We start from the raw sequence: 15,009 nt of genomic DNA on the forward strand, positions 1-15,009 counted from the left end.
ATGCTGCTATGCAGTAAAGGCGCAAATAATTGAATGGTGAGTTCCCACGCAGCCAGAGAAGTGTAAAATGCTGCCATCATGTCGAATGTCTTAATAGAATGATAAAAGATCGCAGTCGTGAAATGTAAAATTTACCCTGGGAAAAAATGATCAGGGATCTCGATCAGACCTGCTCTCATATCTGGATCAGGCCTGAAATTAGGGGATTCCGGAGCAGGCCTTGTTCATGTATGATCAGGCCTGAAATTATACCTGATCAGACCTGTTCATGCCTGTTCATGTCTGGAAGCATTAAATACGCTCAGGACCTGATCAGACCTGTTCATGCCTGCTCATGCCTGTTCATGTCTGAAGCATTAATACGCTCAGACCTGATCAGACCTGTTCATGCCTCGCTCATGTCTGTTCATGTCTGGAAGCGTTAAATACGTTCAGATCTGATCAGACCTGTTCATGCCTGCTCATGTCTGTTCATGTCTGAAGCCTTAAATACGCTTCAGACCTGATCAGACCTGTCCATGTCTGATATCTAGCCAACACTGAGAGACAATTTTATTTAATAGTAATGAAATTTTATTACTATTTAATAAAAACGTTTATTTGGCTAATCCCAAATAAAAATTTATTAAATATTAATTAAATTTCCTTAAATACTAATAAAATTTTATTAAATACTAATAAATGTTTCTTAGTATGTAATGAATATTTATCTACATGTAATATAAAAGAAAATTCATTAATCAACTAACTAACAAGTATTGATCAGTAATTAATTGAATAAATAATTAAGTAAAATTGAATTTTGTCGGAACTATATTTTGAAATACAAAGTCTACAACTGTTGTTATCCGAGTGGATGTTAATTTTTATGCACTTAAATTTAAAAATTTCACAAATGAATCGATGAGTTAGACATTATTTAATAAAATGAAAACAGAAGCAGAAAACCAGACAATGTAGGGACGCATTTGTTAAAAATAAAGACTATGATTTCATAAATTCAATCGAATATTTATTTATTTTTATTATTTAAAATCTCTACATGTGATTCGTCATGAAGTAAACAAATAGGTTAGGTTAGGATGTCTTGTTAAAAAATCTTAATACTATTTATTAAAAGACTTTACTGTGAAAATATATTTGAATATATTATAATTAATTGATGAATATTAATTTTTTTTTTTTTGAGATTATTTCTTTTAATGACTTAATATTCGTATTAATGACAGCAAACGAAAGCGTCGTTCGTGGTTATTTTAATAAACACATATTAGTATTTAAGAAAATTTTATTAAATACTTATGAAATTTTATTAAATACTAATATAATTTTATTTATATGAAATATAATTTTATTAATATTAACTAAATTTTTTCAAGTCCAAATAAACTGTTTTATTACTATTGAATAAAATTCTCTCTCAATGTAGAACCATATGTTAATGGAGCGAAAAAAAATACATAGCCGTTCCGAATAAATCACTGTAATATATGATTAATTATTAATAATTAATAAATTAGGTATAGAACTCCGTTAACTATAAGGATAAATCATGTATAAAATTTGAATTACTTGAAGTAGCTCGAAAGATACTCTCAAGTTAAGATGAATCATTTGGTCAAGAGGTAAAGTGTCAGTCTGAAGAGCGCGAGGTGTACGGTTCGATTTTTTTTTTTTTTATGGACCTGATCGAGTCAGACATGAACAGATCTGATCAGACCTGAACATGCCTGGCCAGGTCTGATCAGACCCGGTCATTTTTCATACCTGATCAGACCTGAAGACTCATGCCTGTTCATGTCTGATCAGATCTGATCATTTTTTCCCGGGTAGTTAATAGATGTCAGTAATACCCTGAAAATGCCTCAAATGTGATCAAAGCGATCATTCTGGGAAAATAGACTAGGGGATATGTTTCTAATGGTTGTAGAGTAATATAAAGTAAGAAAAAAGAAAAAATAATGAAAAATGTCTTGCTAGGAAACAAAAGTCAATAAGTAGGGCGTCATTATAAACTAATGAAAAATAACGAGGGATAATAATAAATTATTTAGAATTTACATTCTCTTCCTGTGCATGCACTGCAAAATGATAATAAACATTGAAATAATTAATTACTTAATTAATTAAAGGCACAATTACTTTGTTTCACTTAAGGATTAAATTTAATAACTGAGGCGGCACGATAAACTGTTTAACAATAAAGAGGTTTAATTATAAGCATATTTAACTTTTTTAATTAATTCTTTTACATGTATATCCCATTTCATCAGATAGTCTATGTATATTCCTAAGTACTTATAATTATCTACTCTTTTGAGATCTTTATTATTTATATACAGTCTTATATTATGCGGTATATTACTTTTAAAACTACAAAACGTTATGTACACTGTCTTATCAACATTTAAAGTTAGTTGGTTGTTTTTTAGCCATTTACTGATTTCAGCTAGTCTCTCATTCATTGTAAGTTGTACATATTCCCAATTTTTACCTGAGGCTAAAATAGCAGTATCATCTGCATATGATATTAAAGAGCCTTTATTGACATTTTGAAACATATCATTAATATAAAGTACAAAGAGTAGTGGTCCTAGAATAGTACCTTGCGGTACTCCAATTTTTACATATTTCTCACTGCTTATGCTATCCGGATATCTAACTACTTGTGTTCTTTCATGTAAGTAATCCTCTATTAATAAAAAACAATCCTCTATTAATAAAAAACAATTTAGCCATTGAATTTTTTTCCCGTGCATGCACTGCAAAATAATTATAAACCTCAGATAAATAAAACTTTACTTCATTTAATTAATTAAAGGAAGAATTACTTTGTTAAGGGACTAAATTTAACAACTAAGGTGGCCTTTTTAACTAATTAAAGATAAAAGGGCCCAATTATAAATAATTTAGAGTTTAAATTTTTTTCTTGTGCATGCACTGCACAATAATTTTAAACTTAAAAATAATTTATTAATATTTTATTGAATTAGTTATAGGCACACTTACTTTGTTAAAAGACTAAAACTCATAAATAAGTCAACACGATAAACTAATCAACAATAAAGAGGTCAAATTGTAAACAATTTAGACTGAATTTTTCTCCCGTGTATGTAAGGCAAAACAATAATGAACCTCAGAGTTATTAAAGAATATTTTATTTAATTCATTGAAGGCACAATTACTTTGTTATAGGATTACATTTGATAACTACGGCGGCACGATAAGCTAATTAAAGATAAAGTAGTTTAATTACAAATAATTTAGACTCTGAATTTTTATATCATGCATGAACTGCGAAATAATAATTATTATTAAAATGATTGATTATTTCATTTAATGAACCCTCTGAGCCTTCTGGGCGTTCCCCTTACACTTGATGAAACGCCCTCTTCTACACTTGAATTGAAAATTATCTTTCGTGCAAGCCTTATATTCAATGAGTTTGCCTTCATCTTCTAAAGTACGCAACTATGTAAGTAAAGATGGGTAAGTTGGGCGTGAAGCCAGGTCAGGTCATTACAAAGATGTTGAGGTTTACCTGTTAGGGTTCGGGTAAGGGTATTGAATGTAAGGGTGAGCGACTGAGTGTAAGCCTTCGAAGCGCCTAACCCTACTCTAAAATAATTTTACTAATTATCATTACAAATAAACAGAATAAATTAATTTAATTCCTAATTTTATTCTAGTCAGCTGTGCTCACTCTGCACTTTTGCATTTTATACAATCAAAGCATTTTGACAATGAGATAATCGCCGCAATAATTTCATAGGTAACGAATCAACAAAATGAAGTGGGAAAATGAAACTTTTAATCGTAAATATTGATTAAAAATAATTGTTAGAAGATATATAAATATAAATCCTTTTATTTCGTACCTGCACTTATAGTTAATGTATTATTCAATGGTAAATATTCAATGGTTATTTTGTGAATCATTGAAATTCTATTTAAAACCTATTTTACCAATTTTTACTATTTAATGATTCGAGTATTTTGAGCTTCAAGAGCTAACAACTAAGCAATAGAAAAATTTTTAAGCGTTTTGAACTTTAATATTATAGGAAGTTTTGGGAATATTCTGCTGAGTAAATCATGTCCAGAATTTTTTATTTGTTACAAGCAAAAAAGAAATTATTAATTATTACATTAAAGACAAGTTCAAAGAAAAACTTTTCTGATTTTTACAGCTATTCCAGGCAGCAACATCATTTTGTTATGACAACAGACCAATTTAATGTTGTAGCCAACAGGTTTCTTACTACAACTTGATTAATTGTTGCTTAAAAAGTTTAATAATTAGTTGCTATAAAAAACATGCTCATTTTTTATTACCGAACACTTTCCAATTATTCTTTTACGTTATAAAAAAGAAAAATTGTTTTCATGTGTTTATCAATAACGGGTATATTTTTCATATATTTTAATAATACACTGTAAAAAATTTGCGGAGTGAACGCGGAGTGATGAACGCGGAGTGAATGAGGAGTGAATGATTTTTAATTGATTCACTCCCAGCGGGAGTGATATTTACTCCGAGAAGGAGTTAATTTTTATTAATAATAAAATTCACTCCGCATTCACTCCCAAAATAAATGAATTTAGAAATAAATAAATTTTTGTGAAGAAAATATTTTTATAAACCTTTTTTATATTCAACTATTAAAAATTTAATTTATTATTTTTGATAATATTTCATTTTAATCATTATTATAATGTTTCTATTTATTTTTTTATAAATTAATTATAATTAAAAATTTTCAAAAATATACATATATATATATATATACACATTAGGGTGTGCCAATTTTAGGCGACTTTTTTTTTTCAACGAAAAAACAGGCTGAAAACTTGCATGTAGGTGAGAAAAGAAGCCTGTTCAAAGCGGAGCTCTTAATATTAATATTTAGAGGTGTCTGTCCCTAATTTTTCATTTCCCATTTAAATAAAATAGGAAAAAAATTTTTTTTTTTGTTTATTTTTATAGCTTGGCATACGCACCTCATATAAATAAGTCCATAGCATATTCTTGTAGGGAATTCAACGCTCTACAAAAAAAGTCTCTTACACTTTTATCATAAACACAGCCGTTCTAAAGTTATTCAGACGTAAACTTCTAAATGTATAAAATTTTGATTTTTCAAGTATTAAACTGATACAAATTAATTTATTACTGTCTTAAAAATTATTTTTATATGTAAAATTGGTTCTGATGCGCTAACATTTTCATAAAGCTAAAAAAAAAAATTACTCATGTATCAAATTTTTTTCTTCTTTATTTCATTAACTGGTAAGAAAATCATAACCCGAGTTGAATGAATTAAATTTTTAAAAAGTTTCACGGAATTATCAATTTATTACTCTACACGGAGAGAAAAGATACGTTTGGAAAATCAGAAAAGTGCACGTCTCATAAGGCTCATTTATCACAAAAAAATCTGGAAAATGGTTGACCCTAAAGGTCATCCCTGCAACTTCCGCTAATTCCATATCTAAACCCTTAAAATGGCACTTATGAGGTTTTTGAGCTCTTCAAGTCAAAAGTCTGATAAAAGTTTCAAAGAACACTATTTTTTGAACTTTCGAACCAACCAATCAACCCATTTTCACGTTCTTGGCAACAATCGACGTGGTTTTTTAGACACAGAAAATTATTTTATTTCATCAAAAACAATCCAAAAGAAATGTCGACGTTATGTAAAAAAAACATTTTTTTTCGATTATTCGTTGATTCATTTAAGATTTATTGCACTTCGAAAGTTCCAGATTTTTTTGTGATAAATGAGCGTTATGAGACGTGCACTTTTCTGATTTTCCAAATAAATTGATAATTCCGTGAAACTTTTTAAAAATTTAATTCATTCAACTCGGGTTATGATTTTCTTAACAGTTAATGAAATAAAGAAGAAAAAAATTTGATACATGAATAATTTTTTTTTTAGCTTTATGAAAATGTTAGCGCATCAGAACCAATTTTACATATAAAAATAATTTTTAAGACAGTAATAAATTAATTTGTATCAGTTTAATACTTGAAAAATCAAAATTTTATACATTTAGAAGTTTACGTCTGAATAACTTTAGAACGGCTGTGTTTATGATAAAAGTGTAAGAGACCTTTTTTGTAGAGCGTTGAATTCCCTACAAGAATATGCTATGGACTTATTTATATGAGGTGCGTATGCCGAGCTATAAAAATAAACAAAAAAAAAATTTTTTTCCTATGTTATTTAAATGGGAAATGAAAAATTAGGGACAGACACCTCTAAATATTAATATTAAGAGCTCCGCTTTGAACAGGCTTCTTTTCTCACCTACATGCAAGTTTTCAGCCTGTTTTTTCGTTGAAAAAAAAAAGTCGCCTAAAATTGGCACACCCTAATATACATACTAGCGGACCCGACAGACGTTGTCATGTACACACGTCTTAAATTAAGAAATTTTAGGAATGAGCTTGTATAGTTAAAAACATCATTAGTTAACAATATGCAATGGGCATTCTTCAATAATTAACATTTTCGTAAATATAAGCCCATTTTGATTTTATACTCATCAAGAGCTTTCATTTGAGTACCCACATGCATTTTTGATATATTTTATATATTTATATATTTCAAAAATACCACATCTATAAAATATATAAAAATTGCCATGTGGGTACTTAAATGAAAGATCTCGATAAGTGTAACATCGGGATGAGCTTATATCTTCAAAAATTTCAATAATTAAGAAATGACCTTGTATCTCGTCAACAATTGACATTTTTAAAAATATAAGCTCATCCCGACGTTACACTCGTCACGACCTTTCATTTAAGTACCCACATTAATTTTTCATATATTTCATATATTAATATATATTATATATATGTATATATGAAAAATATATCAAAAATGCATGTGGGTACTCAAATGAAAGCTCTTGATGACTGTAACATCGGAATGAGCTTATATCGTTAAAAACATCATTCGTTAATTATTAACATTTTCATAAGTATAAGTCCATTTTGATTTTATACTCATCGAGACCTTTCATTTGAGTACCCACATGAATTTTTTCATATATATTATATATATGATATTTATAAAATATATGAAAAGTGCATGTGGGTAGTCAAGATCAACAACAATTTATAAAAAAAAATCTGTTCAATAAACATTTTATCGTCGACTGAATTGTGAATCTAAACCATTCTGGAATCCACCGGAAGACATACAAAAAATTTAATTAAAATCGGTCCAGTCGTTTAGAAGGAGTTCAGTGACAAACACACGCACAGAAGATATATATATATATATATATATATATATATATATATATATATATATATATATATATATATATATATATATATATAAATATAAAGATTAATTTTGAAATTTTTTTTGTAGAACGAAAATTCATCCTTATTTTATTTATTGTAAAAACTCCGATCGCGGATGTTTTTCGGAGTGAAATTCGAAATCACTTCGAAATCACTCTGAAATCACTCCGCAAAATAAAAACTCCGGATTCACTCCCTACGCAGAGTGATTAATTACTTCACTCCGGAACTCCGAGTGATGGGAATGAAATGGGAGTGAAATTCACTCCCCATTCACTCCGGATTTTTTACAGTGTAATGAATTGTGACTTAGATAAATTAAGTTTAAATTGTAATCAATTTTTTTAAATTATTAAAATAATCAATACGAAATTTATATGACCAATCACTGTAAATAATTAACATTTCTTCCCAATTTGATCATTAACTTCGCTCAATAACTATATGATTAGATATAAATAGCAAGTTATAATAAAAATATACCAAAGCTTCGAAAAAAATTTTACTATCAGCGGATTTCGAATTACTTACTTTACAATATTTTCAGGTATTTCTCCCCGAAATAAGCCCCCACGATCGCAAAGGTAAGTTCGTTCGTAAAACGAGAACTTCTCATCAACTTGTACTTTGGCAGCTTCTGGTGACCGGGACTTGTCAATGACGAATTTATAACCAGTATTATTCTCATATTTTTTGATTTCCGCCTCAAATTCGGATTCCTCTTCAAACCTTTGCTCCAATTGAAGGCACCATTTTTTTGACTGTTTTCTTGGCCATCATCAATATATTATGATAATTCTTAGAGCCGTGAGTTGATTTATCGGTTATCTGGAAAAATAAATATCTGAAGTTAACCTTTACGTTCAGCTGTAAAATAATATTTAAATCTCTTAAAATTTAAAACTTTGTTATTAAACATTGTGAGATTTACTGTAAATAATTACTTTTATAATTATCAAAATTATGCTATTTTTACTTACTGGTTAATTAACATGAATAAACCTTAGTTTTTATGGTTAAATTTCGAAGAAGCGGGAGTACAAAATAAAGATAGAGGTCGGGAAGCGTCGCTGACGGGGATTTTTAAAAATACATGCTCGTAAAAAAACTCTCGATTGTTACACATCAATTTAAAATCAATATATATATATATATAATCTGCATATGTGTGCTTTTTACATAAATGTATTTTTATAAAAAAAAACTCATGTTTGTATATTTTAAACACACCAATTAGATATATGTTTTTTATACCATGAAATTTTTTTTTAATTATATAACTAAAATTATATAACTTTTTATAATATATATAATTATTGTATAAAAAATATAAAACTAATATATTTCAAATTGATGCGTTTAAAGTGTAAATTCGAGCGTTTTTTTACGAGCATGTATTTTTAAAAATCACCGTCAAAGTCGCTTCACGACCTCCATCTTTATTTTGTACTCCCGCTTCTTCGAAATTTAACCATAAAAACTAAGGTTTATTCATGTTAATTAACCAGTAAGTAAAAATAGCATAATTTTGATAATTATAAAAGTAATTATTTACAGTAAATCTCACAATGTTTAATAACAAAGTTTTAAATTTTAAGAGATTTAAATATTATTTTACAGCTGAACGTAAAGGTTAACTTCAGATATTTATTTTTCCAGATAACCGATAAATCAACTCACGGCTCTAAGAATTATCATAATATATTGATGATGGCCAAGAAAACAGTCAAAAAAATGGTGCCTTCAATTGGAGCAAAGGTTTGAAGAGGAATCCGAATTTGAGGCGGAAATCAAAAAATATGAGAATAATACTGGTTATAAATTCGTCATTGACAAGTCCCGGTCACCAGAAGCTGCCAAAGTACAAGTTGATGAGAAGTTCTCGTTTTACGAACGAACTTACCTTTGCGATCGTGGGGGCTTATTTCGGGGAGAAATACCTGAAAATATTGTAAAGTAAGTAATTCGAAATCCGCTGATAGTAAAATTTTTTTCGAAGCTTTGGTATATTTTTATTATAACTTGCTATTTATATCTAATCATATAGTTATTGAGCGAAGTTAATGATCAAATTGGGAAGAAATGTTAATTATTTACAGTGATTGGTCATATAAATTTCGTATTGATTATTTTAATAATTTAAAAAAATTGATTACAATTTAAACTTAATTTATCAGTCACAATTAATTATTATTAAAATATATGAAAAATACACCCGTTATTGATAAACACATGAAAACAATTTTTTTTTTATAACGTAAAAGAATAATTGGAAAGTGTTCGGTAATAAAAAATGAGCATGTTTTTTATAGCAACTAATTATTAAACTTTTTAAGCAACAATTAATCAAGTTGTAGTAAGAAACCTGTTGGCTACAACATTAAATTGGTCTGTTGTCATAACAAAATGATGTTGCTGCCTGGAATAGCTGTAAAAATCAGAAAAGTTTTTCTTTGAACTTGTCTTTAATGTAATAATTAATAATTTCTTTTTGCTTGTAACAAATAAAAAATTCTGGACATGATTTACTCAGCAGGATATTTCCAAAACTTCCTATAATATTAAAAGTTCAAAAACGCTTAAAAATTTTTCTATTGCTTAGTTGTTAGCTCTTGAAGCTCAAAATACTTGAGGCTCGACAATTTAGTTAGGTATTCAACTCAACTATTTTCTATAGTTATACAAAATAGTTGAGTGTAACTTTAATTATTTATAACTGAATATATTAATTTAATTCCAATTATATACAAATTGTAAGATTCAATGTTAGATATAAATCTTCCAATATAGTAGAAATTTATTTCAAAAACGTGAATTAGAAATGATATTACTATTTCAGAAGCCGAAAAATATCGTGCCCAGTAACAATGGTAGTTCGAATACTAAAAAAATATAATGCAATTTCTATTAGAAAGATCAACTTAAAACATGACCATCCACCTGAATATGTAAGTGTTAGCTACTATTTAACTATTATTTTTTTATTTTATATTTATTTAATCACCATTATTATTTGATTTTTTTAGATTACTCTTCCAGCTCCGAACTCATCAAAGAGAGCGTGTGATGATGATATGTCCTTAGGTGAAAGATTAGAATCTTTATCAGATCCCAAGAAAATTAAAGGTTACATACAGTTATTGGAAAAAAAGCTTGAAACAATGAAAGAAAGTGAAATTCAAAAAGAAAAACCTTCAACTTCTACCAGTAATACCAAATCTATAGTTAATAGCAGTGAGGAAGAATTTCATTCAGAAGAAGAAAGAAGCAAAAGACTCGAGGAATTGAGAAAGAAAAATAAAGAATTATCTAAAAAAGCTAAACTTTTACAATCAAAAAGTAATACTGAAATAAAAATAAACAGAATGATCAAGTGGCTCAAAATCAACAATGAAATAAATTTACAGAATATCCTTAAAAAAAATCAAAAAATCCAGTTAACAGATTTAGATCTCACAAGAGTAATTAGAGACAGTTTTACATATAAGAAATATGATATTGATCTATTACATGAATATATATCAGAAGATGCAATGAAACATATAAAAGAAAAAATTGCAGTACAAAAATTAAACAAAACGTGGAACTGCCCAATTTGCGAAAATAATGAAGATACAAATGAAGTTCGCTGCGATGAATGTTTTGTATGGATTCATTTTCAGTGTCTTGGATTAAAGAGTGCACCAACAACAGGAAAATGGTACTGCCCAGATTGTACAGAAGACAAGAACTCAAAATAAAACAGCATTAAAACAAGGACATGTCATGCATTGATGAAAATATAAATTTGGGATAAAAAAAAATTAGAACCAAGAAAATCAATTTATAAATTTCATTGCTTTTAATTCAACTTAAAAGTTTAAAGATAAAAAATTTTGGCTTTAATGGAGACAATGAAATTTATCAAGATGTTCTTCTTGGCTCATAATTTTTGTGCATTACTTTGATGTAATTATTTACGTATCAAAATTACTCTATTCTAAATTGATTATTATTTATTTTATTTATTGTACTCTCAATGTTCAACGTTAATCGTTTGTCGAGATTTTTTATTTTTTTGTTTGTTAGTTTTAAGTTAAATGATTAATTTATGTGTTTATCTTGAAATAAAGTATAAGAAAAAATAATGATATCATTTAATTTAGTATTTTATTAAAAACTTTTTTATTGTTTTTTATCATCACTGTTAAAACAGTCCTTTTATATATGTATCATTGGCAAAAAAAAATCTATTTTATTAATTTTATAAAAAATTTCAAATTTCAAACGTTTATTTTTCTAATTGCAGTACGCGCACGGGAAAACAATAACCTTCAATAATAATCATAACCCTTAACTGCGCATCCGCGCCCCCTCCTTCTAAACAAAAAAAATTACAGTGCACTCTGCAATTTATTAAATATTTCTTTTGTTTTTGTAATTGTGTTTTTTTTTTATCAATCCGGTCGAATTATACGCGTCATTACAGATATTTCTTATAATTTACTGTCATTAAATACGATTATCGTGATAATCGTTTATCACTTCTATCAAAAATGAAAGTTATGAAAGATGATGTAAAAAAAAAAAAAACATTGAAAAGCCATCATGGCGTTTCGATGGATTCAGTTACCATATAAAAAAAAGTCCATTTGTTAAAAAATATAATAGCATAGTGAAGTAAATATAAATTAAAATTCACATCATTAATATATACATCGATTAATGGTCCAAATTATTGAATCATTTTTATTAAATTGTAATATAATCAATAAAATTTACAGGGACATGAGATGCATCCGAGATAATCTGACAAGAAACAAATGTCCCGGAAAAGGATCTCTCATTAAAGGGGTATTTTATCGAGATGAAAGAGAAAAATACAAACATAATCATCCTAAAGATGATACACTTGTCAAAAAACAAACGTGCCAACAAAATATTGATAATATGGCAAAAATTCCTTTTGTCGAACCGAGCCAAATTATTAACTACGTCAAATCTAAGTAAGTATATTTCTCATTTTGTATCATCCAAAATATTATTCATTAATCTACCCTTAAAATATAAAAGAAATTAAAAAAAATTTTTTTTTTTTTAATGAGCGAACTAGTGCCGCAATCTAAAACGTTTTGCGCTCTTCGAAAGCAAGTTCAGCGCTCAATACAAGCTAATAACCCAGTTGCAACAAATATCAAACTATCAGATAAAAACATTGACGAGTTCGGGAAGCTGATTGAAGAATCAAAATCACAGCTCCAGTATGGGAATATGAAAAAATTTCAGCTTACTGGAAAGCATTTCCACATTTCCATAAATAAGCCGCATGGAGAAGTGGTCCAAGCGACGAATGTGTTGATTTATGATAGTGAATTTATAGAACTAATCAGCCCTCACATAGAAAATATATTCGTGGATGCTACATTCAAAGCTTTTCCAAGCTTAAATGTGCACAAAGGCCAGCTACTAACAATAATGGCTGAAATTAAAAATCAAAAGGTGCTAAATATATTTATTTAAATGTTTAAAACAGTACTTATAAAAAAGAAAACATTAATTAATTACTATATAATGTACAGTGTAAAAAAATTCGGTGTAAAAGTTGGACCGAGAGACTTTCACACCGTAGTGTAAGTATGAAAAATCGTTGTAAAATTTCCACCGTGTGAAATTAACACTATAATTTATTATTTTTAGATTTATAATTAATAAATGACCTTATATCTAGTCAACTAAAGATATTATAAGCTCCCCCTGACAATACACTCATTGAGACCTTTCATTTTAGTACCCACATAAATTTATCGTATATTTATATGTATTATAAATATGTATATATGAAAAATATATCAAAATGCATGTGGGTATTCAAATGAAAGGTCGTGATGAATGTAACATCAGGATGAGCTTATATCTTAAGAAATGACAATAGATAAAAAAGTACAGTGCAATTTAAGAAAAGTCTTTATTTAATAAAGAAAAATTGGATTTATTTATAGTTCACAAGTCACGGCAAGCACATAGTGTCTGCAAAGTTACTAGTAATAGTTATTAAAATTGATAAATTATAAATAATACATTTGCACGTTTGATGTGTAAATTGATGTGTAAAATTTAAGATTCACACCGTTCAAATGTAACATTACACTTAGTAAGATTGTCACACCGTCTGTGTTAATAATTTTTACATCGAATCATTTACACTACACCGAGTCAAATAAAATTTTTTTACAGTGCACATTCCGTATATCGAAGATAATTCATAATTTGTTAATACGTGATTTTTACAAATAATACAATATTTAAAAATGGTTGTAAAATTTCACTTACGTATTTAAATTAAATTATTTTCAGGCAGTACCATTCATTTGGGTACTGATGACAAACAAATCTACAGAATGTTATCAGCAAATTTTCCAATATATTGCTGATAATTTTGAAAATTTAAAACCTAAACAGAGCATGTCCGACCATGAGTTGGCGATCCGGAAAACACTTAAACTAGTGTTTCCGGAGATTCAGGTACGGACATGTTATTTTCATTATGTGCAGGTGAGTTATATTGATTTCATCAATTATTTAAATTATAGATTATGTAATAAATATAATAGAATAATTTGATAATGAATAATTTCATTTCTTACAGGCTGTAATAAAAAATGCTCAAAAACATAAAATAATTGATACTACAATACCTGTTCATGAGGTTCCAGAACTTTACCTAATATTACGGCGGCTAAAATATTTAGCAATATTACCATCAAATTTGATAATACCAACTTTTCAACTGATAAAGTCGAAGTGTAAAGAAAATTTTGGAACGTTCTTCGACAGTTATCTTGATTATTACGAGAACCAATGGATAAAAAGTGAAGGTCCTAGTCAATTTTCAGTATACCGACAAACAAAACATCGAACAGATAATATTGTAGAATCTTATCATAAAAAATTGAACGCACGAATAAAATCGCAGACACCAAATCACAACTTTTTTATTGGTAAAATTTCTAACTTATTATTATTATAATTAATATTATTATTGTTATTATTACTATTACTATTTATTTCCAGGTGTAGTTAAATCAATTGCAGAAGAGGCGAGAATTAACTTCGCAGAAATAATGGAGAACACTTACGAGGGTCGTGAAAAAAGCAAGACGACAAAAGAGCGTAATGAAACAATGGAAAATTTTTGGAATACTATTGATAATCATTTAAAAAATCCAATCAATCATACAGCAGAGATGATGCTTGATTGTATTGATAAGATCCCTGATGTAGCTGAACTGAAAGAGAAAGAAATAAAAAACATGAAGAAAATGGCAAGTAACGTAAAAACGATCAGTAAACCACTGACAATTTCAGAAAATGGTTTGTCGTTCTTCATAACAGAGCTTGATACCGAAGAATCGATAATAAAAAAATTGATGTTTGTTCACCGACAAAGTTACCAGTATAATAAAGACTTTTTATTTGTTGTAAATAACATAAATTAAGTAATATAATCAATCATTTTAATAATTAATATTATTTTGCAATGTATGCACAATAAAAAAATTCAGAGTCTAAATTGTTTGTAATTAAACTCATTATTTATCTGTAATTAGCTTATTGTACCGCCGTAATTATCAAATGTACTCCTTTAACAAAGTAATTCTTCCTTTAATTAATTAAATAAAGTATTGTTTTATTCATCTGAAGTTCAT

At 27.8% G+C, this 15,009-nt stretch overlaps 1 protein-coding gene across 3 annotated transcripts; it reads left to right on the plus strand.

The window, feature by feature from the left end:
- Positions 1-2,399: 2,399 nt before the first annotated feature.
- On the plus strand, positions 2,400-14,806 carry LOC123273908. 3 transcript variants are annotated; one of them, XM_044741393.1, is made up of 9 exons: positions 2,400-2,680; positions 10,164-10,272; positions 10,351-11,024; positions 12,088-12,309; positions 12,409-12,802; positions 12,883-12,933; positions 13,658-13,855; positions 13,950-14,301; positions 14,375-14,806. In XM_044741393.1, the coding sequence occupies exons 2-9, from the start codon at positions 10,192-10,194 to the stop codon at positions 14,797-14,799; spliced, it is 2,397 nt and encodes a 798-aa protein (XP_044597328.1). In that variant the 5' UTR covers positions 2,400-2,680; positions 10,164-10,191; the 3' UTR covers positions 14,800-14,806. The 3 variants fall into 3 exon arrangements, with proteins under 3 accessions (XP_044597328.1, XP_044597330.1, XP_044597329.1); XM_044741394.1 differs by lacking the exon at positions 2,400-2,680 and adding an exon at positions 3,022-3,908; XM_044741395.1 differs by lacking the exon at positions 12,883-12,933.
- Positions 14,807-15,009: the final 203 nt, after the last annotated feature.

This window comes from Cotesia glomerata, unplaced genomic scaffold (genome assembly GCF_020080835.1).
Source record: "Cotesia glomerata isolate CgM1 unplaced genomic scaffold, MPM_Cglom_v2.3 scaffold_16, whole genome shotgun sequence".
Classification (NCBI taxonomy): domain Eukaryota; kingdom Metazoa; phylum Arthropoda; class Insecta; order Hymenoptera; family Braconidae; genus Cotesia; species Cotesia glomerata.